At 42.8% G+C, this 27,556-nt stretch overlaps 1 protein-coding gene across 1 annotated transcript in view; it reads right to left on the reverse strand.

The window, feature by feature from the left end:
• The window catches only part of ATP1B3 (ATPase Na+/K+ transporting subunit beta 3), a 56,713-nt gene that overhangs the window by 4,894 nt on the left and 24,263 nt on the right, over positions 1–27,556 (reverse strand). Inside the window, exons 3-6 of the mRNA XM_074963839.1 lie at positions 22,271–22,378; positions 15,058–15,248; positions 13,813–13,863; positions 523–609 (exon numbers count right to left, since the gene is read on the reverse strand). Coding sequence (XP_074819940.1) covers positions 523–609; positions 13,813–13,863; positions 15,058–15,248; positions 22,271–22,378 — 437 coding nt within the window. The remainder of the gene's footprint in view (positions 1–522; positions 610–13,812; positions 13,864–15,057; positions 15,249–22,270; positions 22,379–27,556) is intronic.

Raw genomic sequence — 27,556 nt, forward strand, 5'->3', positions numbered from 1 at the left:
CTGGGGTGGGGGGAAAGTGTGCTGAACCAATTATTGGAAAAACAATAGTGTAACAGTCTAGACTTCTGATAAGGCCAAAAAACTGTTAGCTGCATGATTATTAACCAGGTTTAATTATATGATGTGTGTACTAATCATGTCAATGACTGGTTTTTAACTATTAATAACTGTACTGTGGACAGGCCTATCTGATCTAGCCACCTCTATTTTCATTTGAGGAGACCTAATAAAATATAAGGAAAACTGACTTTTTACAGCAAAATTACTGAAATCATGTTAGTGTGAACTCAGTCTTATTTTTCTCAATAAGAAGACAGTAAAGCCCAATCTATTTTCCTGTGTATGGGCAGTTGCAGCACAGATCTTATCAAGTACTCTGAAATACCTGCATAAGTAATATTCCATATGTGTATTTGGTTGTAAATTTCAAGTCTGAACAATGCAGTAACCATCACAGACCCATCCTAAAAATGCCCCCAAAATTTTACAAAAAACACATGATTATCATTGAGACATACTTACATGTAAATTTTTTCCATAGTATGGAAAATACATTAAATCAATCACTCCCCCATCAGGAAAATAAGTTATCTGAACCTTGCCTTCTTCCTATGGTTAAAGACAAAATTAAAAGTTAATTCCCGTTTTAACAAACATTAAGAGGTAAAAGAAAATTACAATGTTCTAATGATGAAATGCAAGAACCCTACAAAAATATTTGAGTACTGCTGTACCAGAATAGTTTCCACAACAGAATGAACGATCTTTGCCAAACTACAAGACTCATAGACATAGACTTGTACTTGTTAAAAATGTAATAACCTCTTACTACCTATGGTTGAAAGAACCAATTTTATTTCACAAAACAGATTTTAGCTTATACATGCTCCAACCTTCCATTTCTAATCTAGATAAAATTAATACTAATATTTATTTAGTAAAGTAGAAATTAAGCCAGAATAGTCCTAAGTTTTATTTTCCACCCACCATCATTCAAAAAACGAAACACACATCTCTACAATGAAAACTTCAATTTATACTCCCTTTAATATAACAAAAGTATTTAAGGAAAAAGTTAGACAGTGCAACTGAATTTCCAAATATCCACAGGCAAGTTAGAAAATGTTTATTGTGAAGAAGCAATAGCAAATCCATATTTAAGGTTTCAGCTAGATTTCTGTTTAAATCCCAGTTTTCAAACCTCCCCAAAATCCACATTTAGGACCTGTTGGAAAAAATCGGGACACCAGTTCATGGCTAAGGGTTGAGTTTCTGGTGAACAGTGAGGTAATTTGACAAAGAGGTTCCTGGGATAAAGGCTACCCGAAAAAACAAAAAGAAAACCTATTGTTTAGGTGTCAACTTTTTCACAAACACGTTTTTGTGAGCAGACAGTGACAAGCATGAAATGCATATGGATACTGCTCCTTATTGCTGAACTGCCTTCTATTGAGATCTCACTCTAAGACCAAACTCCATTATCTAAAATGCTCCTGCATTTTGTTTGACTCTTAGAGCAAGTGAATGGGACAGCTACAAACTATGCTGTGAGCTGTCCCTGGGACAGGTTAGCATGGAGAGATACACACAAAATAGGTTATGAGGTGTACTGGCCAGGAAGCCAGAATACCATGAATTTAAGCCTCCTCTTCCGCCAACTGCTGTTATTATTTCAGAGTATTCACAAGCTTTTATTAACCAAGGCCTCATATCCCCCATTTTGCAATATGATAACAGAGGCTGCACAAGGTCACTTCCGTCAGAGCTAGGAACAGAATCCACATCTCTAAAATGGCAGACCCAAGCCTCATCCACTCAGCTTTGGCTTTTGGATCAAATCTGCCAAAGCTAAATTTCCCTACATACAATGAAATTCTAGTGTAGTGATTATGCAGAGTTAAACACACATGGGCTGCAAAAAGCCAGGAAATGTCCCATGGCTAAGGCTACGACTTAGTCACAGGTATTTTTAGTAAAAGTCACAGACAGGTCACGGGCAATAACCAAAAAGTCACAGCCAGTGACCTGTCCATGACTTTTACTAAAAATACCCATGACTAAATCTTACCTGCTGAGGGGGCAGCCCGGGGCTCCGCTGCCACCACTCTGGGCCGGGAGGGTGGCCCAGTGCCCCACCACCGCTGCGGCTCAATTCCTTTGAGAAAGGGCGGACTGAGGTTCCACTGCTGCTCCCAGACTGCTGCTCCAGGGCAGCGTCCGGGACCAGCTGCCTGGGGCTGTCAGAGCAGTGGCCAATGTGGCGGGTTCCAGAGCTGCCCCAGCTGCTCAGGGGGTCCTGGGGTCAGCCACACCAGCCACTGCAGCTGCGCAAGTCATGGAGGCCCTGGAAAGTCATGGAATCCATGACTTCCGTGACCTCTGTGAAAGGCTCGCAGCCTTACCCGTGGCTAATGCAGTAGGGACGAGTGTGCAGAGACACCAACCTTGCTCTGAGACACTGAGAGGAGATTATGAAAAAAGGTAGGGAGGAATTAGGGACATTGCATGGACCTCCACCCCTGCCCTCACCAGTCTGTGTGTATATGGCCAAAGGGAAGGCCTGCCCCCTGCCTCCACTGCACCCCCAACCTCTTCCAAACACAGAGAAGGGGAAGATCAGCCCTAGGAAAGCAGCCCTTCTATGTCACCGAGGGTCCTTAATTATCATTACCAATCCCGGGCCTGGACTTCCTTCCCAGGATGATCCTCCTCCTCCTCCGTCATGTTCCCTCTCTCCTCCACTGCCACCATCACTGCCTGCTCCTGCTTTTCCCCAGGTGATTGTGCAGTGAGAGTCTGATAGAATCAAGCCACAGCCACAGTCAGTGAAGTCTGGGGTGCTGGATTCACTGCCCAAACCACAGGTTGCCAACTGCAGGCAAACTGTCCTGCATGGCCCTTGCTGGCATGCTCCAGGTACTTAGAGCACATGATGGGGGCAGTCAGAGTGCAATATGCAGCCTTTGGCTTGGGTGGTGAACCCAACAGTGCCCCAATCCATTCAAAATCACCACAGTTTGCTTCCTAACAGACTCTCACTGCACAGTCTGAATGTGCCATCGAAGCAGTAGAGAAGAATGCCCACGGCCATACCTGCTGTATATTGGACCTAAAAATCAGGAGGATTACTGAAAATTAGGGATAGTTGACATCTCTGGCTAGGGATATATGTACACTAAACACTAAGCCTTGGCTCTGACTCAAGTTTGAACCCAAAGCCCCCCTCCACATCCTTACACAAAATCAGTTGACTCAGGTCAGAAAGTCCTTGCACCCTGTACAGGAGGAGGGGAGGGAAGGGGAGGGGAGCACAGCCCAAGTCCTACTGAGTCAGGTCAAAGTCCAGGCATTTCACAGTGTGGATGCAGATTGGGTCCAGGTTGCCAGACTTGTGTCTAGAGAGTCTGCCAATCTATCCCACAAACCGCTTCCCAGTCCTTCAGTTCCAAAGCTTGCCACTTGCTTTCCAGGAATCGGAAGCAAAAAACCATTACCTTTTCCATAACTGGTGTTCTTCGAGATGTGTTGCTCATGTCCATTCCATATTAGGTGTGTGTGCTCACCACATGCACCAGTGCTGGAAGTTTTTCCCTTAGCAGTATCTGTAGGGGACTGGCTCTGGTGCCGTCTGGAGTGGAGCCCACATGGTGTGGAACAGAGAGGGGCAGCAGGTGGCTCCCCCGACCCTCAGTTCCTTCTTGCCGGAAACGCCGACAGTGGGGAAGGAGGACGGGTTGTGGAATGGACATGAGCAACACCTCTCAGAACACCAGTTACGGAAAAGATAACTGTATTTCCTTCAAATGCTTGCTCATGTCCATTCAATATTAGGTGACTCCAAAGCAGTACCCCTGGAGGTGGGTAGGAGTTCATGGATGTGTAGATTGCAACACAGCTCTGCCGAACCCAGCGTTGTCTCTGGCCTGCTGAGTGATAGCATAATGAGAGGTAAACGTGTGAACAGAGGACCACGTTGCGGCTCTACAGATGTCCTGGACTGGGTGTGCGCCAGGGAGGCTGCCAAAGACAGCTGCACTCTCGAGTGGGCTCTGACAATCGGTGGCGGCGGAACCCCCGCCAGGTCGTAACAGGTCCTTATGCACGAGGTGATCCAATTAGAAATCCTTTGCAAGGACACAGGGTGACCCTTCATCCTATCCGCTGTAGCGATGAAGAGCTGAGTCGATTCTTGGAAAGGCTTGGTACATTTAAATAGAAAGCCAAGGCATTCTAGACATCCAGGGCGTGAAGACACCTCTCCTCACTGGTCTTGTGCGGTTTGGGACAGAACACCGGGAGGAGGATGTCCTAGTTCGTAAGGAAGGTGGAGACCACCTTTGGCAGGAACATCAGGTGGGGCCACAACTGAACCTTATCTTTGTAGAAGACCATATATGGAGGTCCTGAAGTCAAGGCTTTAATTTCAGAGTCCATCTTGCCGATGTCACCGCCACCAGGAATATGACCTTCCATGACAGGTGGGAAAGGGAGCAGGAACCCAGCGGCTCAAAGGATGGACCGGTGAGCCTAGAGAGGACCAAGTTAAGATCGCACTGCAGGACAGGAGTCTGTACCTGCAGGAAGAGTCTCCCAAGGCCTCTCAAGAATCTGACCCTCATGTCATGAGAAAACACCGTCTGGCCCTGGATCAGTGAGTGAAAAGCGGAGATGGCCACGAGATTCGCTCTAATGGAAGAGCGTGCCAGGCCCTGGTTCCTCAGATGAAGCAGGTAATCTAAGACAGACTGTATGGAAGAGCACGAGGGAGAGAGGCTGCGCTCAAACGCCCGGTGGGAAAACCTTGTCCAGTTGGCCCGGTAAGTCAGTCTGGTTGAGGGCTTCCTGCTTCCCAGGAGGACCTGTTGGACCTCATACAAGCAGGTACGCTCTTCTGGTACGTTCATCCATGCCAAAAGGTGGAGGGACATGAGGTTGCAGTGCAGGAGCTGACCATGGCCCTGTGACATCAGGTCCAGTCGGTTGGGCAGGGACCAGGGAGGGGCCGCTGCCAGGATCATAAGCGTGCTGAACCAGTGCTGGCAAGGCCACGCCAGGGCAATCAAAATAACCTGTGCCTTGTTTCTCTTGATCTTTGCCAGGACCCTGCTGATGAGAGGAATCAGAGGAAACGTGTACATCAGGTTCCCTGACCATGACAGGAGAAAGGCATTGGAGAGGGAGGCCTTGCTGTGAACAAAACCGGTGGTATTTCCTGTTTAGCCTAGTGGCGAACAGGTCCACTTGGGGAGTTCCCCACCTCTGGAAGATCATGCAGGCTACCTCCAAGTGGAGCGACCACTCGTGGTGCGAGAAGTCCCTGCTGAGGTGATCCACTAGCGTGTTCTTGACACCAGGGAGGTGACAAGCTTCCAGATGGATTTCATGGCTGATGCAGAAGTCCCAAAGACAGAGTGCCTCTTGGCAGAGAGTCAATGAACGTGCTCCCTCTTGCCTGTTGATGTAGAACATCAAGGCCGCATTGTCCGTCAGGACTCTCACTACCTTGCCCGACAGGTGAAGTAGGAAGACTCTGCATGCCAAGCGGACTGCCCTGAGTTCTTTCATGTTTGTGTGTAACGTCATCTCCTCCTCCTCTTGGGTCTGGAGGTCACTGAGGTGCGTGCCCCAGCCAAAGTCCAAGGCGTCCGATACCAATTCGATGGAATGATGGGGGAGGGAGTGTCGAACAAAACCCCTTCTAGGATGGTTATGTGATCAGTCCACCATCGCAGTGAGGAGAGTACTGTCAGAGGAATGGTAAGGACCGTGTCCAGGTGATCTCTGGACTGGGAATAGACTGTCACCAGCCATTGCTGCAGGGACCACTTCTGGAGCCTGGCATAGCAGACAACACGGGTGCAGGCAAACCTTAGCCATAGTCAGGGGGAATGTGGAGACCTCCGCGATGAGGCCCGTCAACGTCTGGAACCTTTCTAGTGACAGGAACGCTCTGGCGCAAGTCGAGTCGAGCACTGCTCCGATGAACTCTATCCTTTGCACCGGAACAAACAGACTTTTGTCATTCACCAGGAGGCCCAGGGAGCAGCACATGGCTTGCAGCACCGTGACATCCTCTTGGACCTTAGACCTGGAGTTGCCCTTCACCAGCCAGTCATTGAGGTATGGGTAGATCTGGATACCCCAACGCCTGAGGTATGCAGCTACCACCGACATGCACTTGGTAAACACTCTGGGTGCTGTTACCAGACGGAATGGGAGGACCACAAACTGGTAGTGGTGGGGGCGCACCATAAACCGGAGAAAGTGTCTGAACTTGAAAGATCGCTATGTGGAAGTCTGCGTCCTTCAAATCGAGGGCAGCATATCAGTCTCCCAGATCCAGGGAGGGGATGATAGAAGCCAAGGAGACCATGCGGAACTTTAGCTTCTTAAGATCCTTGATGAGGTCCCTCTGGTCCAGGATGGGCCGAGACTGCCCTTGGCCTTTGGGATTAAGAAATACCAGGAATAGAACCCCTTGTTCCTGTACCTGAGAGGCACTTCTTCCACCACACCCAAATGCAGCAACCCCTTTACCTCCTGTGCAAGGAGACTCTCGTGAGAAGGGTCCCTGAAGACAGATGGGGAAATGGGGTGGAGGAGGGGGGAGGTAGAAGTCAACTGCAGGGTATAACCCTCTGCCATAGTATTGAGGACACAGCTGTCTGAAGTTATAGCTGTCCATGCGGGGAGGAAAAAAGAAAGGCAGTTGGAGAACAGCAGGACAGATGGATCCGGGCTAAAGTCTGGTAGGTTGCCCTTGAGCGCATCCTCAAAACGCTGGACAGAGGGAGGAGGTGGGTAGCTTGGGCAGCAGCACTTGTAGCCCCTATTCTTCTTATGGGGGGGGGCTCCTGGCAGGGTTGACTCCCTTGGCCCGGAGATTGCTGTGGTTTGAACCACTTACGGGCTGAACCTGGAACATACAGCCCCAGAGTTTTCAGGGTAGTGCAGCATTCCTTAAGGCCATGCAGTTTACTGGCCGTCTGCTCTGCAAACAGGGCCTGGTTGTGGAAGGGGAGGTCGTGCATCAATTGCTGAGCCTCAGTTGACAGACCCGAGAGGAGCAGCCAGGATGCCCTTAGAATGGAGATGGCAGAGGCCATGGTGCAAGCTGGGGAGTCTGCTGCGTCTGAGGCAGCTCTCGCTGCAGCCATGCCCTCTTCGAGGATCGCCCGAAATTCCTTTTTGGACCCTTCGGGCAGTGAGACCTCGAATATGGCCATAGACTGCCGCAGGCTTGGCGGTTGGCCACTCTCAACTGAAGGCTGGAAGACGAATAAATTTTTCGCCCAAACAGATCCAGTCTCAAGTCTTTATTCTTGGGTGCAGCCCCAGGTTGACCCCACCTCTCCCTCTGGTTAATTACTTCAATTACGAGGGAGTTGGTTTAAAGCTTGGCAAACAGGGCATGCCCCATCCCTAGGCTGAGTCATGTCCAGGACCAACTAAGTAGAACTAATACCAAGGGTAAATACTAAACTATATACACTATTTTACAAAGAAACATTCGTGAGACACACTGAACTATGCGAAACCTAGATGAAGCAGCAGAAGTTCCAGCACCGTCAATGGCGGCAAGAAGGAACTGAGGGTGGGGGGAGCCAGTGGTGCCCCTTATACTGCGACAGGTGGGCGCCACTCCAGAGGGTGCCAGAATAGGTCTCCTATGGATACTGCTAAGGGAAAAGCTTCCGGCACCAATGCATGTGGCAAGCACACACACCTAATACGGAACGGACATGAGAAAGCACTTGAAGAAAAATCTTCTGTTTCAAATGCAGCTGCTTGGCAACTACCCCTGTGCCAGTCTAGATAGGGGAAAATCTGCGGCTAAGGGAACAGGCATGACCAGCAGCATCTGGGTCACAGCTGGCACGTCAATATCCCCCTCTGAGAGGTGCCTTCAGCAGTTCAAAAACTGCAACTGAAATGTCCTCTACTGTCATGCAGATGTTCTGCCTATTTTGGGACACAGGCAGAGCATGAAGTAGAGAACGTCATGCAGTTGCTCTGCCAGTGTCCCAAAATAGGACAGAACATGAGGTGGAGAAGTCCTTCCACTCTGTCGGGGTCTGTATTGTCTCCAGCTGCTGGGAACACACGGCCCCAAAATAGCTCATCTGGATGTATTTGTGAACTAAAACCACTCAATACACTTCCAGTCAACCACCATAGGACACACAGACAATTCTCCCACAATCCGCTATGAAACAACTGTCAGTAGGAACTCTGGGATACAATAGTAGACGTCCGCAGAAGCTGAAGCTCTGATTTGAGTCTGCATATTACAGTATGGATGCAACAGCAGGATTGTGAAGCCCAGGTTTCCACTGCACTGTGGATAACTCAAGCATGGGCTTGGAAACATCAAGTCTACAAGCCCGGGTCCCACAGATCAGGGCTTAGTGTGCAATGCAGATCCACACTAGGAGACCAGGGTCCTCTCTTATGCTCTACCCCAGACTTCCCAGGATGAACGTGGGCATCGCTTACACCATCATTTTTGAATGCAACAATCCTGAGGTCTGTGCAGAGAATGCTCCACCCCGTGAGATTTAATATATAATGCTTAATCTCATCAACACATTAATTTGTTTGATACCAATCAGATTTACTGGATACCATATAAATCAGTAGAGACAACAGAGGACTGTTTTCATAAGCTATGGTCCAGAGGCCACACTTGGTTACAGAGTAACCTGCAGATAAAGTTAACCGAAGCACTTGATTAAATTTTACTAAAAATGTTAGTAAAATGTAATTGACTGCTATAGATAATGGTCCATTACTTAAGTAGTTATATACTTTCTCATGGACATGATGCTTCCAGAAGCACCCAGGACTCATTGCTAAAAGTTACATAAAATCTAACATTTGAGGCTCCTTACTCTGGAAGAGATCATGCCTGTTCAGATCCATGCATGGAGGGGGCACTCCACATTCAAGTCTTCCCTATACAATGTGATAGCGAAACTCTCCACAGCCTCGTGCCCGCCTTTCTGGACCCTGTGGAGGGCTGTCAGTGTAGTCCAAAAGGGAAGTTAAAAATGGACAGGAGTAGTACTGGGGTAAAGGATGCACATCAGCCTCCCACTGGCCCCACAGAAAAAATAAACCTCAAAAGTTAGTACAGCTCCAGCCCTTTAGTAATTTTTTAACATTATCCCCATGCTCCTGTGTATGCAAGGCTATTGAGAGCCAGAGCAGCAGCAGGCATAGATGGTCCCTCCACAGATGGCCCTGGATTTCCAGGAATCCTCCAGGTTTGAGAGTGGTAATGAAGAGGAATCTCCAAAAGGTTATCTTCACAGATCCTCAAGTACAAAGTCCCTCGATGGATTTTGCTGCAGGAGGGGAAAATCCAGGCCTTTGCTTGTTCAATTCGACCCACAGAGTAGGGAATGCACAAGTGGCTTTTCTGACATAGATGCCCCTTTTCTATATGAATTCATGACAAAAGCAGTGTAGCAAACATATGTAGTAAGGATCAACTGTAGGGGTAGCAGTTAAATGGAAACAAGAGAAAAGGGAAGAATGCAGGTAGAGAGAGCAAGGAGGAAGCAGGAGAAAAACACATGCAGAAGAAAACATCCAATTTCAGTATGGTAGGCTTTAAAAAAAAAACAACCCCAATCATTTGTGATGTTTTGGACAGGATCCTGTTCCCAAATCTTCTCTGACCTGTAACTGTATTTATTTCTTCCTTCTTACTCAACCTCCTTTGGAGGCACATCTGTCAGATTGTTTGGCCCTTGAGCTAGCAAGCCCTGCTATATACTGCAAAGATTCAATATTTCCCATTACACTGTCCTTGTAAACTACAGTAAGTGCTCACATACAGGAAAATACACTTTGTTCAATTGTATTTCTGTAATGATTCTTTCAAAAAACAAAGTATGGAATACATGAAAAGGGAAAAATGGATTAAACAGAAGTAGAGTAGTTGCACAACTGCAAATACAATCATCGTATTTATATGCACAGATCTGGTAACTATGTGCACATATACATATACATAGGTATATTTGCATGTACAACTGCCTGATGAGCAACTACATGACTAACTTTTGGAAAATCTGGCCCTAAGTAATATATATGTGTGTGTGCACGCATGCAACTCAAGGAGATTACTGCAGAATAATCTAGCACTTAGAAGAATTTCTAGACCAAGGGTGGGCAAACTTTTTGGCCCGAGGGCCACATCTGGGTATGGAAATTGTATGGCAGGCCATGAATGCTCACGAAATTGGGGGTTGGGGTGCAGGAGGGGGTGATGGCTCCAGCTCTCGGGTTGGGCCAAAAATGAGTTCAGGGTGCGGGAGGAGGCTCCGGGCTGGGGGTTGGGGTGCGGGTGGGGGAGTGAGGGCTGCAGCTGGCAGGGTGGGTTCTTGGGTGCAGGAGGGTAGGACTGAGGGGTTCGGAGGGCAGGAGGGGGATCAGGGCTGGGGCAGGGGGTTGGGATGCTGGAGGGGATCGGGGCACAGGCTCCGGACAGCGCTTACCTCAAGCAGCTCCCAGAAGCAGCGGCATGTCTCCCCTCTGGCTCCTACAAGGAGGCACAGCCAGGTGGCTCTGCGCACTGCCCCGTTTACAGGCGCCATCTCTGCAGCTCCCATCAGCCTTGATTCCCGGCCAATGGGAGCTGCAGGGGCAGCGTGCAGAGCTCCCTGGCTACTTCTACACTTAGGAGCCAGAGGGGGGAGATGCTGCTGCTTCCAGGAGCTGTACGGAGCCACAAAATACACAAAGCAGGGCAAGGCCAAGATCCCGCTCCCTGACAGGAACTCGAGGGCTGGATTAAAACGTCTGAAGGGCCGGATGCGGCCCCCGCCATAGTTTGCCCACCCCTGTTCTAGACCCTGAGTTCATTAGTGGCCTGGTTTTCAAAGATGATTAACACCGACAGCTTCAGTGGGGATTTGTGGTTGGTCAGCACTTCTAATAATCAGCCCATAGTTTGCAAAATACAAAATAGATACCCCCGATATTAGACTAGGATTGCCTCCAAATACAGTGAATATTATTGCAGAAGTGAAAACAAGGATGTACTGTGTCCTGAAGAAATGCAGAACTTGGGATAAATGCTGTTAAGAATGACTTGTAATCCTACAATTAGATTAAGTGGGAATCCAGATATCATCTACAATCACAGCTCATCTTGTTACCCAAATTGACATGTGGTGATAAGAGGAAGATCAACGATGATTAGTAAAATTTTGCCCCGTAAAAAAAGCTTATCTCGCCTCATACACCTTAAAATCCTAGTTATGTTGACATCAGCAAGGGAAGGCAACCCTACTCATTCAACTCTTCTGTAATTCATTCATTCATCATCTTTTTTATTCTCTTCTGCAATTTAGGAAAGTAATAGTCATATCACTCTGCAAGCAGTGTAATAACTGAATGCCTTTGGATTAAAATGATACATTTTGAGGGGAGTGTATATGCTGTGTATGCCTGGGTGCTATATGTGCCTGTGTATCCCTCTTACCTGTGTGTTTTGTTTTTTTCCCCCATCTAATATTTCCTTAAAAGCCAACAATATAATATATGTAAACAATATAGCTTAAGGTAAAGGAAAGAAAATGCTGCAAAAGCTATTCTGACTAACAAAGCTAAATATCTCTGGCAAAAGGCTAAAGAACTAAATAAAGAGACAAAAGCAACCAGAACATGGTGTATGAAGGAACAACAATTTGAAAGTCACAATTCTACCTGAAAAACTGTCACACTATTTTTTATAAATGACACTAAAAGTTAATACAACTGAAAGACAAAAAAAAGTGTCTTTCAGTTTACTATATTCATTTTACAGCACTTCATAAATAAGTCACCCCCCTATAGAGTGGTTTCCAGTGTTTGTGTGACTCTTTCACAAAGCAATGGAGGGGAGAGAAATACTTAATAGTAAAATTCTTAAAAGGGTATCTATTTAAAATCTGTAGTCAATTTGAAAAAAAGTTAAGTTGTTTCAAGTACTACATCTCTCCTCCTGACAATTTTTGCCACATGTGTAGTACCTGAAACTTATTTTTTTAAATTTAATTTCACTACAGATTTCACATAGATGACGTCCTTTAACAATCTGAATAGGTTGTACTTACAAGGACTCACACTGTATTGCAAGGAGGCAAAGACAGTAGTCTAAATCCTGTTCATATTTACACCCATAGAACTCCATCTAAGACTAGTTACACATTTCTCACGTACTTAAAGAGTAAGTGAGGAAAAAGCAGGCAGAAGACTGATAAAGAGCAGATCCAAAGCTAGATAGAAAATTTTATCTGGACCAGCATGATAATGGGATTTGTGCTTAATCACACAACATTCAAGAGATAAGAGCTTACTTTTATCACTCTCAAATATTTTGAAGTTTACAGCAGTTACCAATATACCCATAATGTTGCACAAAGTTAAACATCCAACACATAGTACACCACACTGTTTTTAGACATCTGTCTTTGGCAAAGGAAAGCTCAACCCAGATGCAACCTCTGCTTTCTAGTGCAATCCTGGCTTTACAGGCAAGTTTCAAATTGGCTGCTGGGCTGACAGAAGCACAAAGAGGTAAAGTGAGTTGCCCCAAGTCTCATAAGGTGAAAAGCATATTCTTTATTAAAAATTCAAGTAAAAATACTTTGAACAGGGGAAACTACATGGGGTTGGAGAGGAAAACAACCTCCTACACACCTTTAAACTTGAGGAAGAATGCAGGGCACCTTCAGTCATTTTGCATCTGCTACTACAGATGGAGTGCAAGTCTGCACAATTTATACTTCTATTAGTAATACCTTCACTCCCTGCCAACACGCAAACACCCTGATGACTGAAGAGTGGGTCATCACAAATGTACATCATGATGGAGTCTGCAAAGTTCTCATGCATGTCAGTACCACTTCATCCGTACGGGGGGGAAAAAATGGATTTGGGGCTTTTCACAGTCAAAGAGTGTGGGAGAGAGAGTAGATAGAAGAGGAGAAAGAAAGAAGGGATAAAAGCACTCAAAGTAACTAACTCAACCTAGACTCAAAGCCAGAATATTCCTGGGTTCAATCCCTTGCATTGGCCACTGAATCACATGGCCATCTTTAGAAGCTTCTTTTTTAAACCAAATACTTTGGTTTTTTTTAAAATGTGGAGTTGGGAAAACATATGCAGAAGTCAGATCAATAAAATAATATGGACTGCAAGAAACTCTTCACACATGCTAAGCCATACAATGAACATGAATAGATCTGTTGATATTATAAGCTGTCTTCAAATCAAGTATGAACAAATTTTACTTTATGAACATTAACCATTTTAGAACTCCCACTTGTCTCTTACCCATCATTATATAAATTGTCTAAGATGCATTTGCAGCATGGAGAGAAAAACAAAAATATTGGTTATGAAATGGGAAAACAAAATACAACTTGTACTGAAGTAAAAAACAATAACAAAACATATTTCAATATGAACAAGAAATCACATGTATCCTTTTTGTCTTCAGCTTTGTCAGACCTACCTGATTTTCACATAAGTCTTAATGATATGAAACATGAAAGAACAAAAGAAAAATTTTTAAACTGACATAGAATAAAAAAGGTACCTTTATGAAAAAGTTAAAACATACTGAAGCACTAACCTGCATGAACACAAAACAGATATAGCTATCAAAAGAAATCAAAATGTGGATTTAAAAATAATGGAAGTTTCAAAGAAAAAATGAAGTTAAAAATCTTTGCTTCTAGCACTTATGCTTGCTTTTCTCTCTGTTTAAACATAAAGGAAAATGGCCATAAATACTTCTCTTTATTCAATACTCACCTTAGGTGAACATTGTATATGTGGTTCTCCTTCAGGCTTTAATCCAATTATCTAAAGAAAGGGAAAAATCTCCATAAACAGCTATTTTTCTGTGGGACTTGTACAAAGCTGATTTTTTAAAAACATATTAATGTATGGGAGACATTTAACGTGCAATTACACTTTGACTATGACAATAAAAATGGTATTACAGGTTTCCCTGGTTATCATGGTAGGATTTCTCTATTAAATGCGTTCAGTTGATAAGCAACTAAGTCTCCAGTTTCCAGGTCTACAACCCTAGTAAAAGGGCATAAAAACTGGGTTCTTTCCAACTCAGGCATTGTTACCAACAAAAGGTTCTCTGAGGTTAGCTCAGACCTTCAGTTACAGCTGGATAGTTTCATTTTCTTCAGGAGGCTTGCACATGTGTAATTAATTAGACCTTAGTAAAAAACTTTGTTGATGCACAAGACTAGAATAGAATCCATTGTTCACTCTTTAGTTACATTCCTTCTGAAGAGCATAAAGAAGAATGAAAATAGCAAAAACTCCACAAACTTATTTTCTTACTATAGTAAGCAAATATGACTAAATACATACAGGGAACAAACCTGGTGAGTAAGAAGGTACCATTTTGACAGAGTGCCATGGACTCGAACCATACTAAGATCTAAAGTGCTGATGAACTACTCCTCAAAATGGTTCCACTAGCCAGAGCCAGTAGCAGTTGACTATTCCAAATTAAGCATGTAAGATTAATGGCTGAATCTAGGTGTTATGTCCAGGCAACATATCATGTAACTTGCAGTCAGCTAACAAAGAGATAAACATTTTATCACCACCACCCCGCAATAACATTTTCAACACAACTGTTTTCAAAAGTTAAAGCAAGCACCATTACATTCTGGTTCATACTTGCATTCTGGAAACGTAAACAAACTTAATTTTACACTGAGCTTTTTCTTTTACAAGGTAAGAGTAGCACCCTTGCATTTAAAACTGGGCTTCCAGTTTTGATCCATGGAAACAAAGCCAATATTCTTAAGTATTAGAGATTTAAACAACTTGCCCCCTCCCCATCCCTAAAGCAAAATTGTTAGTTATTTCAGTAAGTTACATTGTTTTATAGAGAGAGAAGGAAACTGAAGGAAAAGCCAGGACAAATAATCGAGCCATTCTCTGGAAGAAATTTTCATAAAGTTTTAGTTAGACAACTAAGTTTTAAACTTAAGAAAACCAGAAAAAAAAAGTCTGTGCACTTACTCTATTCATTTTCACAAGCACACATGGAGTTCCTTTAGCATAGCCAAAAGTGTCATCTTCTACTCCAGAACATGATCCAAGCTTAGTGCGATTAAACTGACATGCCTGTTTAACAGCACGATCTTCATTCTGCTCAAACAGTTTTCCTGCGGTACATGCTATATTTCTGGATTGTTCTGAATCATCATATGCTATAAATAAATAAATAAAAATAAATAAATAAATCTAAATCTATTGGTGTAACATACTTATGCAACCAATAAGCACACAACCCTATAGTAAACTACTTCTCAAGGTCCCTTATCTCTACATAAATTTGTAAGGTTTTCAGCTTGAAAATAAAATTGTTATTTTCCCACTATACCTTTCCTATTATGCAAGACAGCAAAAACTATTTGCAGGTATTTTTGTCACCAACAGGTGGTGCTACAAGTTTTATATTCATTAAATTACTGAGATGCCCAATTAGTCCCCCTAGTTCTCTTTTCACATAGATATGGCTCCAGAAACTGCCAAGCCTTTCCATTTCTCTAGAAATGAGGAGATAGGTGTAAACTGAGCAGAAGTAACATAAAATGGAAGGATGATCCATTCTGGGGAAACGGACCTACAAAATCTACATTACTCTTCTCTTGTAGTAAAATTAATCAGAAGATATAAAATTCTTCCTAGTGGTTGACATTACTGCTATCAAAAACTTCAGTTCTACTACCCTTAACGAGGGCAGCAGGCATAGCTCCTGGCAAAGACCAGATATATCAAGGAAGGCAGAAATTCACTTATAACCACAATCAAGGTAATCTGATCTGCTGAACAGTTGGAAACAAGACATCTTCCCCCAAAGCCCTCCTCTACTAGGTCCTTTCTCAATTATTGTGGACATCACCCTGCCTTCACACTCAGGTGTCATCTTTAACTCACATCTTCCTCTAGGTCCTCACATCTGGCTAACTCTTTCTGCATAACATCTAAGACGGGGCGGGCAAACTTTTTGGCCTGAGGGCCACATCGGGTTTCGGAAATTGTATGGAGGGCCAGTTAGGAGAGGCTGTGCCTCCCCAAACAGCCAGGCATGGCCCGGTCCTCGCCCCCTATCTGCCCACCCCGCTTCTCGCCCCCTGATGGCCCCCCCAGACTCCTGCCCCATCCAACCCCCCCGTTCCCTGAAGCCCCCCTGGGGCCCCTGCCCCATCCACCCCCCTACTCCCTGTCCCCTGACTGCCCCCAGAACCCCATCCAACCCCCCCTTCTCCCTGTCCTGACTGCCCCCCCCCCAGGACCCCTGCCCCTGACTGCCCTCCACCACATCATCCAACCCCCCCTTCCTTCCTGACTGCCCCCTGGGACCTCTGCCCCCATTCAACCCCCCCTCTTCCCTGCCCTCTGACCACCCTGACCCCCATCCACACCCCCACCCCCGAACTCCCCGGCCCGCTATCCAACTCCCCCTGCTCCCTTACCGCGTTGCCTGGAGCACCAGTGGCTGGCGGCACTATAGCCACACTGCCTGGCTGGAGCCAGTCACACCACCGCACAGCACTGGGTCAGGCCAGGCTCTGCCCCAGGAACTCGCAGCCCCGCCGCCCAGAGCACTACGCCGGCGGCCCAGTGAGCTGAGGCTGCAGGGGAGGGGGAACAGCAGGGGAGAGGCCGGGAGCTAGCCTCCCGGACCAGGAGCTCAGCAGCCAGGCAGGAGGGGCCCGCAGGCCGTAGTTTGCCTACCTCTGATCTAAGATATCATATGACCTTTCTTATCCATCCAAAGAGTTAAACGCTGGTCCAAGTCTCCAACATCTCATATCAATTACTGCAATACCCTTTCCCAGGGCCTTGACAAATGCAGTCTTGCCTGGCTCGTATCCATTTAGAATGCTGCTGCAAAGACCATTTTTGTAGCCCATTTGCTTTGACCATGTAACCCCTCTCTTTGAATCCCTCCTCTGGCTCCCCCTTCTACATTGCATCAACTATAACTGCTTGCATTTACCTTGAAGCCCCTTCTTGGCCAATCCCCACCCTATCTATCATCTCATTCATTATCGAGCAGTTGATGATCACCTCCAATCGGCCCATGATGCCAGCCTCCACTGCCCACTTGTTAAATTTTCGAACCAGTACTTTCATGCTCTCTTCCATGTTGCCCCACACACTTGGGGAGGCACTCCCGGTAAACATAAGCAAATCTACCTCATTATATACCTCCTAATATCTCTCCTCAAAACTCTCCTCTGCTATGACACCTACAAAAAACTTGACAATGTTTAGGTATGCAGAGACCACTGCCTATCATGCTGATCAATATTGTCTGTATCCTTGTACTCCCCCTCTGTATCCATTTGTTGTTGTCTTATACTTCAACTGTAAGCTCCTTTGGGCAGGGAATGTCTTTTTGTTCTGTGTTTGTACAGGACTTAGCACAATGGGGTCCTGGTCATATGACATATGAATAATAATCAAGGCCAATATACAAAATAGCTTGTCATGGACCAAATTCTGGGTGATGTAAGCACTCCTGCCACAGAAGCTCAGAACCTTCTGGATAACAGCATTCACCCAATATTTGTGACCCTACATGACAATCTGGAGAGGTGCAGTCTCAACCAGCACTTATCTCTTTCCATTCAAGGTTCTGGCTGGTAGAGTTACCCAGTGCAAGAGGCCACGAGGCCCAGCAGTCTAAGGCAGAATATCTTCAGTCATTTGGAGGTCTTGACCCAAAGCTTAAGAATAATTTAAAACTTATTATGAAATTTGTTCTTGTGGAAGATGTATGATCATTAAATCTAGAGTTCAGAGTTACACATATGAACTCCAACACCTGTATCATTGTGGAAGTGGACTTTGGAGGCTTGAAGTGAATACTTAAGCCCAAAGTCTAGGACAGCTGTCAGACTGTCTTGAGTGCTGAGTGTACCCTTTAAGATGACTGGTCCTTTGCTTAGCCACTAGTCGAGATACAGGTACACATGAATACCTAGCCTTCTCAGAAGGGACAAGAAATCATATTTTGTAACAAAGATCTCTGCTTCCTTAGAGAAACTCCTACTCTTCTGGGACCCTGATTGCTGACGTCACATTGCTCCAAAAGGTAAGGGGATCATAAGGATAAGGTGGTGTGATCCATTAGAGAGTTCATGTATTAAAGAGATTCCAAAGAGGAGCTATTAAGGATCCACAGTCCCTAAGCAATCGTCAAGATGCGGACTGCATTTTAAGATGTTGAGAAGCACAGCTATAGGTCACTAAATTGGATTCTGTTCTCTTCCTGTTAGCTATTCGTCCAATTTTGGTGGTGCTCGCAAATTTGATCACAGCTGCATTTATTGCTGAAACCACAGAAAGCAAATGTCCAAAGTAAATTGAAAGGTGGGTTTTTTGGGTTTGGTTGTTTTTTTTTTTAAATTTAGATGCTATGAGTTTTGGAAACCCTAGCACAACTAGCAGCAAGTATCAGTCTTTGAAGATATACATTCTTCACCATTATCACAGAAACAGCTCTTTAAAACCAAACAGTTCTATGGCAGTGTGCATATTCAAGCTGAGATGCACTAGACTTGGGAATGTTTTAATTTAATGTGAACTAAATGCTAGAACTACTGTACAATTGTTTTTTATTTAAATTGAGAGTATTCAAATACACAACTCAGATGACAAATTCAAAAGCCACCATCCCAATGGCATTCTTGTTGATAGTCTCAGCAGAGCAAAGGATTCAATGAGAAGAATGAACAATTTTTTCACCCTGTAAATACTACCTCCAGGACAGGATTCAGGCAGATTGCCCCTCGGCTACCCCCCCCCCCCCAGGTTAACAACTGTAGCGCAGGTGGCAGCAGCGTAAATGGGTAAGTAGAGAACTTAAGACGGTAGGGTTGCTGATCCATCACCTGTCTCAAGTTCACCTAAAAACCCAAAGTAGGCAACAGATAAGCAGTGCATTGGTAGTAAAATACCCTGGCTTGCTGGGGGCAGGTGTTACACCAAAATGCAGGAGTATGTCAACTTTTTTCAATACACTTCTAAAAATATCTTTAAAAGGTTCAAGATTTCTTAAGCAAAATGGTGAAAAAGTTTAAGTTTCCATAACTTTACAAGATAGGCTTCTTATTCATGCTAATAAGAATAGTCACTAAACAAAATAAAAGATATGTACCTCTACTAGCCAGAGGCGTCTCATTATATAGAGTTAAACAGAATATGAAACTGAAATTAAAACTGTTTGAATCATAAGTTATCTACATGTTAACCACAAGATTAAAAGTGTTTTCCCATACTTCTACTACGTTATTTCAACTCAGCAAACCTTGATGCTCCCATATGACCTCCTCTTACAAAGATCTTTTAACTCTCTCCTACACAGCCCCCAGGCAAGCACAATCTCCTTGTGTACCATACAACTTCAATTTCTTCCACCAATTCTCCCTTGAAAATTCACTTTGTTTAGTGCTCAATGATTGCACCATCCAAGGATACTGGAATACTATGAACATCCAGTGTATGTCGGGGTCACATTAGATCAAATGCTGACATTCAAAGAACAGATCAAAAAGCTGGGGGAAAAAAGTGAACTCCAGGAATTGTGTACTCCAGAAACTGGCCAGCTGACCCCAAAACACTCTGACCAGCCAGTCTGGTCTTGTGTTACTCAACTGCAGAGTACAGTGCCCCAGTATGGAGATGTTCAAGCCAGGCACACAACGTAGATATTGAACTCCATTAATCCTGTAGGATAATCCCTGGGACTTTCAAATCAATTCCCATACTGTCACTATACTACTTCTGGGGGATTGCACCACCATCAGTGAAGTGGGATGCCTTCAGTAAAAAGACAACAAAAAACAGACGCTTTGTACAAGACATCCACTGCACAGATAGATTCCACCATCCAAGAGGTAGAAGCCCAGAAAGACCTTTGCCTCTGAAAATCTCTTACCACAAAATACTTTGTAGTCTTTGATGGGGGTAACAAAATAGCTGGATACGTATACGATCTTGGAAAAACTGGTTCCTTCAGAACAAACTCCCACAGGCACTGACCTTGAATGAGAACATGAGCATAATCTAAATCGAATTAGAGGTGGAGTGGCAAAGCCTGGTCAGAATCTGAAGGGGAGACTGGGAGTGAGAACCAATAGGGTAGGGAGGAGCATGTGAAGACAGATTGGACAAGGGTCCAGGATGCAGGGAGAAAAATTGGCATTGACTGAGCAAAGAGAATGGGAGGGAGAGACAGAGGACACAGAGATTGGATGAGGCATCCATGAAGGGAGAACAGCACTAGGAGCCAGTGAGAACAGGGAAATGTGGGTCGGGGCAAGTGGAGGTCTGAGTTGGGGAGAGTGACAGATCAAATGAGGAGACAGGAATTAGGAGAGTGGTGTTCTGGAATTGGCTGGGAAAGACGAATGGGACTGGGACAAGGAGCCAGGGGTTGGGAAGAAAGACTTGGGACAAAGACAGGTTAGCAGGGACCCCTGCCTGATTCAATGCACAGGATGGATCTGCTCTGGGGATGAATTAAGGTTGTATAGTAAAGGAGACTTATGTGTAGGACGCCTGCTTCATTTATTGCAGAAGTTGGAAGGTGGTTAATGAATCTGGCAAGGGACTGGGGGAAGGGAAAGCATTGTGTCCTGGTAAATGCTGCCCTGGAGAACTGGATCCTATCTTTGTCTCTGTCACAGGAATTCCTATGGGATGCTATACAAGTGGCTTAAACCAAACTTTTTAAAAGGTGGTCACTCATTGTATTCCTCATTTTCTGGGTAATGAGATGTTGGGGTCTGATTTGTGGAAATCCTGAGCACTCTCATCTCCAACTGACATCAGCGGAAGCTGTGCTTGAATACATGGAGTGACATATAAAGCTAAGTACTCTGAAAAATCAGGTTCTAGGTTTCTCAGATTGGACACTCAAAACTAGTTGATACTTTTAATTCCAATCTCTCTGCACCTGCGTTCCCCATCTGTACAATGGGAATAATAATATCCCCTCATCCCACAGGAGTCATGTGAAAACAAATTCATTAATGTTTGAGAAACAATCATACTATAGCGGTGAGCTCCTGGAGAAGCCCTGAATAATAATTCAGTCTTCAGAACAGGGTTTGACTAGCGTGCAGTAAATAAGGCATGGGCTACACATTGAAAAACAGGGAGAACACACAATATTGAATAGCCTTATTAATTGAGCACCTTCCATTCTGTGCACTGAATGAGGAGTCCTGTGGAAAAATTAGCACATGATCATGTAATTAAAGATTGTATCATGGTACCTATGCACAAAGGGGCCAAATTAAGATTGTACAAACAACTTTAATTCTGACACTTCCTAACTTTTGGAGTGCTTGACTTAGAAACCTTAATAACATTATTTTATCTTAGTTTTTCTAAGTAACATAAAAACAGAAAACATATTACACAAATAACTTTGCTATTCATTTATCTACCCTTTGTCTGATATAATCTTTTCCCACATACTAACTTCAATTGTAATCTCTTTTGTCATGTTTTATAAACCTGTAAAATATCATGCACCAATATGACATTATATATAAAAAGTAAATAATACTATCATATTGTTTGCATGCAAGTTTATTTCTTTAACCAATTTAATGTCACTCTTAACTAGGCTTGTGGCAGGAGGACCCAATTCCTTCCTCAGCTATCCAAGCACACTACCTATTGACGTCAGTGAAGGCTGCACAGCTGTAAATCATGGTAAACTTTGACCAAACATTTAACTCTGGATCTTGTTGTATTTATTTAAGGAATGAAAAGCAGAATATATAACTTTTACTGATCTGTAGAAGTCTTTCTGTTCAGAATGGCCATAGTACATTAGCAAATCTATCAAACACCGTAACAAATCAGTATACAATTTAGAGCAGTGGTCCCCAAATTTTTTCTGTCACTCCCCTCTTACCCATAATGGAACCTGTCCGCACTGCCCGGGAGCCGCAGCTGGAACTGTGGTCGGTGCCCGGGAGCAAAGCTGGGGGCCCAGCACAGCTGGGGGGCCCTGCCTTCCTACCCCCCCCCCAAACATTTCTCCACACACCCCTACGGGGGTGCATCCCAGAGTTTGGAGACCACTGATATAGTTAGTAAATGTTAAAATTCTAGAGATCATGTCCTCTAAAGGAAATCAACTGAATGTATTTATAGCTACAGCCTGTCCAAACACTGTAATGTAAAAAAACATTCTACTTACACTTTAGAAATTGTTTAAGGGTAGAAACGTATTCTGCATATGACTGGGAGTCAGACTTGTTAAAATAAAATTCCAGTGCAGTGACTGGCTTTGGTGAAATCATAAGTCCTTTTAAAGAAAAACAAAACATAAAAGTCAGATATTAAACAACTCTTTTCACCCCCACCCTCATTTCTCAGAAAGACATTTTTCAAATTGTAAATAGACCATCTAGTATGGAATTTCAGCATTCTCCTTATACTGTACAACCATATTTTGAGGGTAGATTTTTAAAATCAATTTTTAACACCAAAATCTAAATTACAATCTAAAGTTACGATTTAAGTGCAAGCTATAATAATTAGAACTCATAATCATCAAAACCCAAATGATTGAGAATAGAAAAATTAGCTAATCACCTGCAGTTTTAAAGTATTTTACTGATTACAGTTTTACTTTGTACTTTCCATATTCAACAAAATTATACCAAGGCTTTTCTTTAAAAAGAACATTTTAATTTTTAGACTAGTGCTAAGTAAGACAGTCCAGTGGATAGCTTCCATACCTTAAGTTTACTTACTCGGTATGTGGGTATTTTTACATACTCTTAGTTCCATTATAAATTTGTTACTTCTGTATCTCCTGTGCATACTTTTGAAACCTACTAATTTTAAAGAAGTGGTTTATAAAGCCAAAAATGCCTTACATAGTAAAACTGGAGGCTATATAATTTTAATTTCAGGGTGACCCACAGAGAACAAAAGAGGACTTGCACCTTTCAAAAAAAAAAAAAATTTCTTTATAATGTATACAGGTGGCCTTAAAGGTCTCCTAGCCAAAAACAAAACCACACTGATTGTTCTTTTTCACCTTTCTTCCCCACACACCAGAAGTTCAGATTATGTCTACATTTGAAGACAACAGGCAGCAGCAAAACTAGTAGGATGAGATAGCAAGCACTGAAGAAACAAAACTTGATCTACTGAGGATACAATTTTTTATTTGGAGAGTTTAAAAACGATTGGTTAACCTATGTAACTAGAAAAACCTCATAGGAAAAAAATGTGTTTTTGTTAAGGGTGTCTACCCACTCCACATCTTCAATTAAGACTTGAAAAAGGCCACCACACATCTTTTGGTAAACCCAGGAAGACTAGACACATAAGGTTCTTGATATTTCTAAGTTGAAATATAAACAAGATTTCTGCCCCCCCGCACAAAAAAAGGGGGGGAGGCACTTCTTTATACATCATAAAAAGGAAAAGAATGTAACAAAATCAGATTTCCCCTCTCTGTAGGTCACTTCTAATACATTTATTATTTAAATATATAATATAAAATTATAAACTTATCAGAAAGCATATGGAAAGTACAACTACACAGACCAAACCTATCAGTGATCACTGCAAGCCCCACGTGAAGACACAGAAAATGGTGTTTTTTTTTTTTAAATAAGGAAATGATTTTGACAAATTAGAAATTTTTGGAGAAGGAATGAGTTCCAGAGACTAACATTGTATATATGCCTTTTAAAAATGCACTTCTTGACTCATTCACCTTTTCTGTGGGGTTCACAAAAGCACAGGTTCTCCCTCTCACCCCAGCAGCAGTTAGTTAAACTATTTCCCAGGGCAAGTGTTACCTAAATGCCAGTATGACAGTCTGATACATGAAACTACAAACCCCATTTTGCTTGATGAATGCCATTTTGACGGTAAACTGAACTGTACCTTCACTGTTGCCTTTTAACCTCCATATTGAACTGGGATTCCATGAGGTGTCAGCAGAGGGCTAACAATGGAGAGCAATCAAGAGTCATTAACCTGGAGGGCATTCCATTCAAATGGACACTCCCTAGGACAGTGCACCCCAGAACCACCAGTTATCCCAGGTGGGGCTGTAACTAAGCAATGTGTCATCTGACAGGACTTGAAACTGGGGAGGGGGAGGGGAAGACTTTGACACTTGGAACTTTATACAAAGGAGGCTCTCTCAATTTTCAAACTATCCATTTTAAGAAAAAAAGAGACCAGTACAAGGTGGCAAGACGGAGAAAAAGCAGAGGAGAGTGTAGGGACCCTGGAAGGCTTGAGCAAACTCAAAGGGCTCTGTGTATAGGTTTTGGTTTTCTTCTCATAGATGTGCCTCTCTCCTATGCTTTCCCAAGCATAAAGAGATGAATTTCCAAGCATAAAGAGATGAATATGCAATATTACTGTAATCTTCAAATATGCATACACTATTCAGTGATTAATTTATAGAAAACACAAATTAAAAATATTGTAATTAGTAATCAAAGAACCAGAGTCTTTCTACCTTAAAGTTCTTTGGTTAACACACATTAGAGATGAGTTACAACCTTAAAAGAGATGTTTCCTACATTGAAAAAGGCATGGAGTACAACCACTTTTAAAATTTACCTTCCTTCACACCTCCCCCAAGCAAATTCACAGCCTATATGATACTGGAGTTGTCAGAGCCACTGTGGAACTTCATCAGAGCATGGAACTGATTATATAGTAAAGGACATAGGGAAAGAGGTCAGAAGTTGCTTTTTTGGTGAAGTTTCAGGATTTTTTATTTACATATTTAATGATTTTATACAATGGAACATTCTATGGTTTTAAAGCTTAGAGAACCCTGTTGAGAACAACTGAATACCAAGGCCCTGAAACTGAATAAAACACCTTAAAATGCACAAGCAAAATTACTGACGGGACAATAGTGATGTTTTTGTTCATGGACTGAATTGTGTTGGCAGACTTAGATAAGAGGAAGTTAATCAGTATAATAAAATACACAAAACGTAACTCCAAAAAGGAAAAACAGGAGTAAGGTGACAAAGACATGATTATATGAAAATAGCGTGGATAGCAAATGCTATGTAAATTGAACCTTGGGCACGCATATTGCACAGGTTATAGGTTTACTGGAAGAAAGCTAATTAATATGTAATGTGGGAAGGTACAAGAAACCAAGTGAACAGGGCCCAAGTCAGAGGACACTGGACCAGAGACTGAGATGACCATCATGCAGTGTGGGAGAGCTTCCCAGTACTCCAGAACTGAGTAACTGGAACCCCTACCTGTTCTGTGTTATCTGTTTATTATCTGTCAAATATATGATCAGAAACTGTAAGTGATAATGATTGTCTGAAAATTTATAAATTAAGGCAAAAATTGAACCTGAACTGGATAAACTTGTTTCCAACCTTTTAACACCTCACTCAATTTCAAAAGAGGGTGGTACTGACTACAGGTAGTCCAACCTCCTTCCCCAAACTCTGGGATGTGTTCAAATACATATCTGTATTTTGTGGTATCATATGGGCCCATGTCTAGAATCCAAAAGTCACACACTGGCTGCTCCATGTTCCAGGTAAAACTGTGATTATAAAACTATTCCCACTTACGTCAATGGGGAAGTTAGGACAATGCTGAGCACTTTTGAAAATCCAACCTCAGTCCTTCAGAGAGTTATCAGGATTCCTTATGCAAGAGCTCACCTTCTCTCAAGGGGGCATTTAAAAAAAACAAACTATTGTAAGTAGGGCTGTCAAGTGATTAAAAAAATTAATCACGATTAATCGCGCTATTAAACAACAGAATACTATTTATTTAAATATTTTTGGATGTTTCCTACATTTTCAAATATATTGATTTCAATTACAACACAGAATACATGGTGTACAGTGCTCACTTTATGTTTATTTTTATTACAAATATTTGCACTGTAAAACACAAAAGAAATAGTATTTTTCAATTCATCTAATACAAGTACTGTAGTGCAATCTCTTTATCATGAAAGTTGAACTTACAAATGTAGAATTATGTACAAAAAAACCCTGCATTCAAAAATAAAACAATGTAAAACTTTAGAGCCTGCAAGTACTACTGTTCAGCCAATCGCTCAGACAAACGTTTGTTTACATTTGCAGAAGATAATGCTGTCTGCTTCTTGTTTACAATGTCACCTGAAAGTGAGAACAGGCGTTTGCATGGCACTGTTGCAGCTGGCGTCACAAGATATTTAAATGCCAGATGCACTAAAGATGTATATGTCCCTTAATGCTTCAACAACCATTCCAGAGGACATGCGTCCACGCTGATGATGGGTTCTGCTGGACAACGATCCAAAGCAGTGCAGACCGACGCATGTTCATTTTCATTATCGGAGTCAGATGCCACCAGCAGAAGGCTAATTTTCTCTTTTGATGGTTTGGGTTCTGTAGTTTCCGCATCAGAGTGTTGCTCTTTTAAGACTTCTGAAAGCATGCTCCACACTTCATCCCTCTGTTTTTGAAAGCACTTCCGATTCTTAAATCTTGGGTGAAATGCTGTAGCTATCTTTAGAAATTTCACATTGGTATCTTCTTTATATTTTGTCAAATTTGCAGTGACAGTGTTCTTAAAACAAACAATATGTGCTGGGTCATCATCAGAGACTGCTATAATATGAAATATATGGCAGAATGTGGGTAAAACAGAGCAGGAAACATACAGTTCTCCCCGAAAGAGTTCAGTCACAAATTTAATTAATGCATTATTGTTTTAATGAGCATCATCAGCATGGAAGAATGTACTCTGGAACCATGGCTGAAGCATGAAGAGGCACATGAATCTTTAGAGCATCTGGTACTTAAATATCTTACAAAATCAGCTACAAAAGTGCCATGCGAACATCTGTTCTAACTTTCAGGTGACATTGTAATTAAGAAGTGGACAGCATTATCTTCTGTAAATGTAAACAAACCTGTTTCTCTTAGCGATTGGCTGAACAAGAAGTAGGACTAAATGGACTTGCAGGCTCTAAAGTTTTTTGAGTGCTGCTATGTAACAAAAAATCTACATTTGTAAGTTGCGCTTTCATGATAAAGAGATTGCACTACAGTACTGGTATGAGATGAATTGAAAAATACTATTTCTTTTGTTTATTGTTTTTACAGTGCAAATATATGCAATCAAAAATAATATAAAGTGAGCACTGTACAGTTTGCATTCTGTGTTGTAATTGAAATAGATATATTTGAAAAGGTAGAAAAACATCCCAAAGTATTCAATAAATTTCTATTGCTATTCTATTGTTTAACAGTGCGATTAATCACAATTAATTTTTTTGAGTTAATCGCGTGAGTTAACTGCGATTAATAGACAGCCCTAATGATCAGTTATTTGATCTCTAAGCATATGTGATTACCTGCAACATCTGTGGTAAGTATCAAATCTTCAGGCGGTCAAAAAAAATATATATATACACTCTTTGAAAATAGTGTCTAGAAGCTATAATGGCTCTCTCCAGAGCAGTTAC

The sequence above is a fragment of the Natator depressus genome, chromosome 9 (genome assembly GCF_965152275.1).
Source record: "Natator depressus isolate rNatDep1 chromosome 9, rNatDep2.hap1, whole genome shotgun sequence".
Lineage (NCBI taxonomy): Eukaryota > Metazoa > Chordata > Testudines > Cheloniidae > Natator > Natator depressus.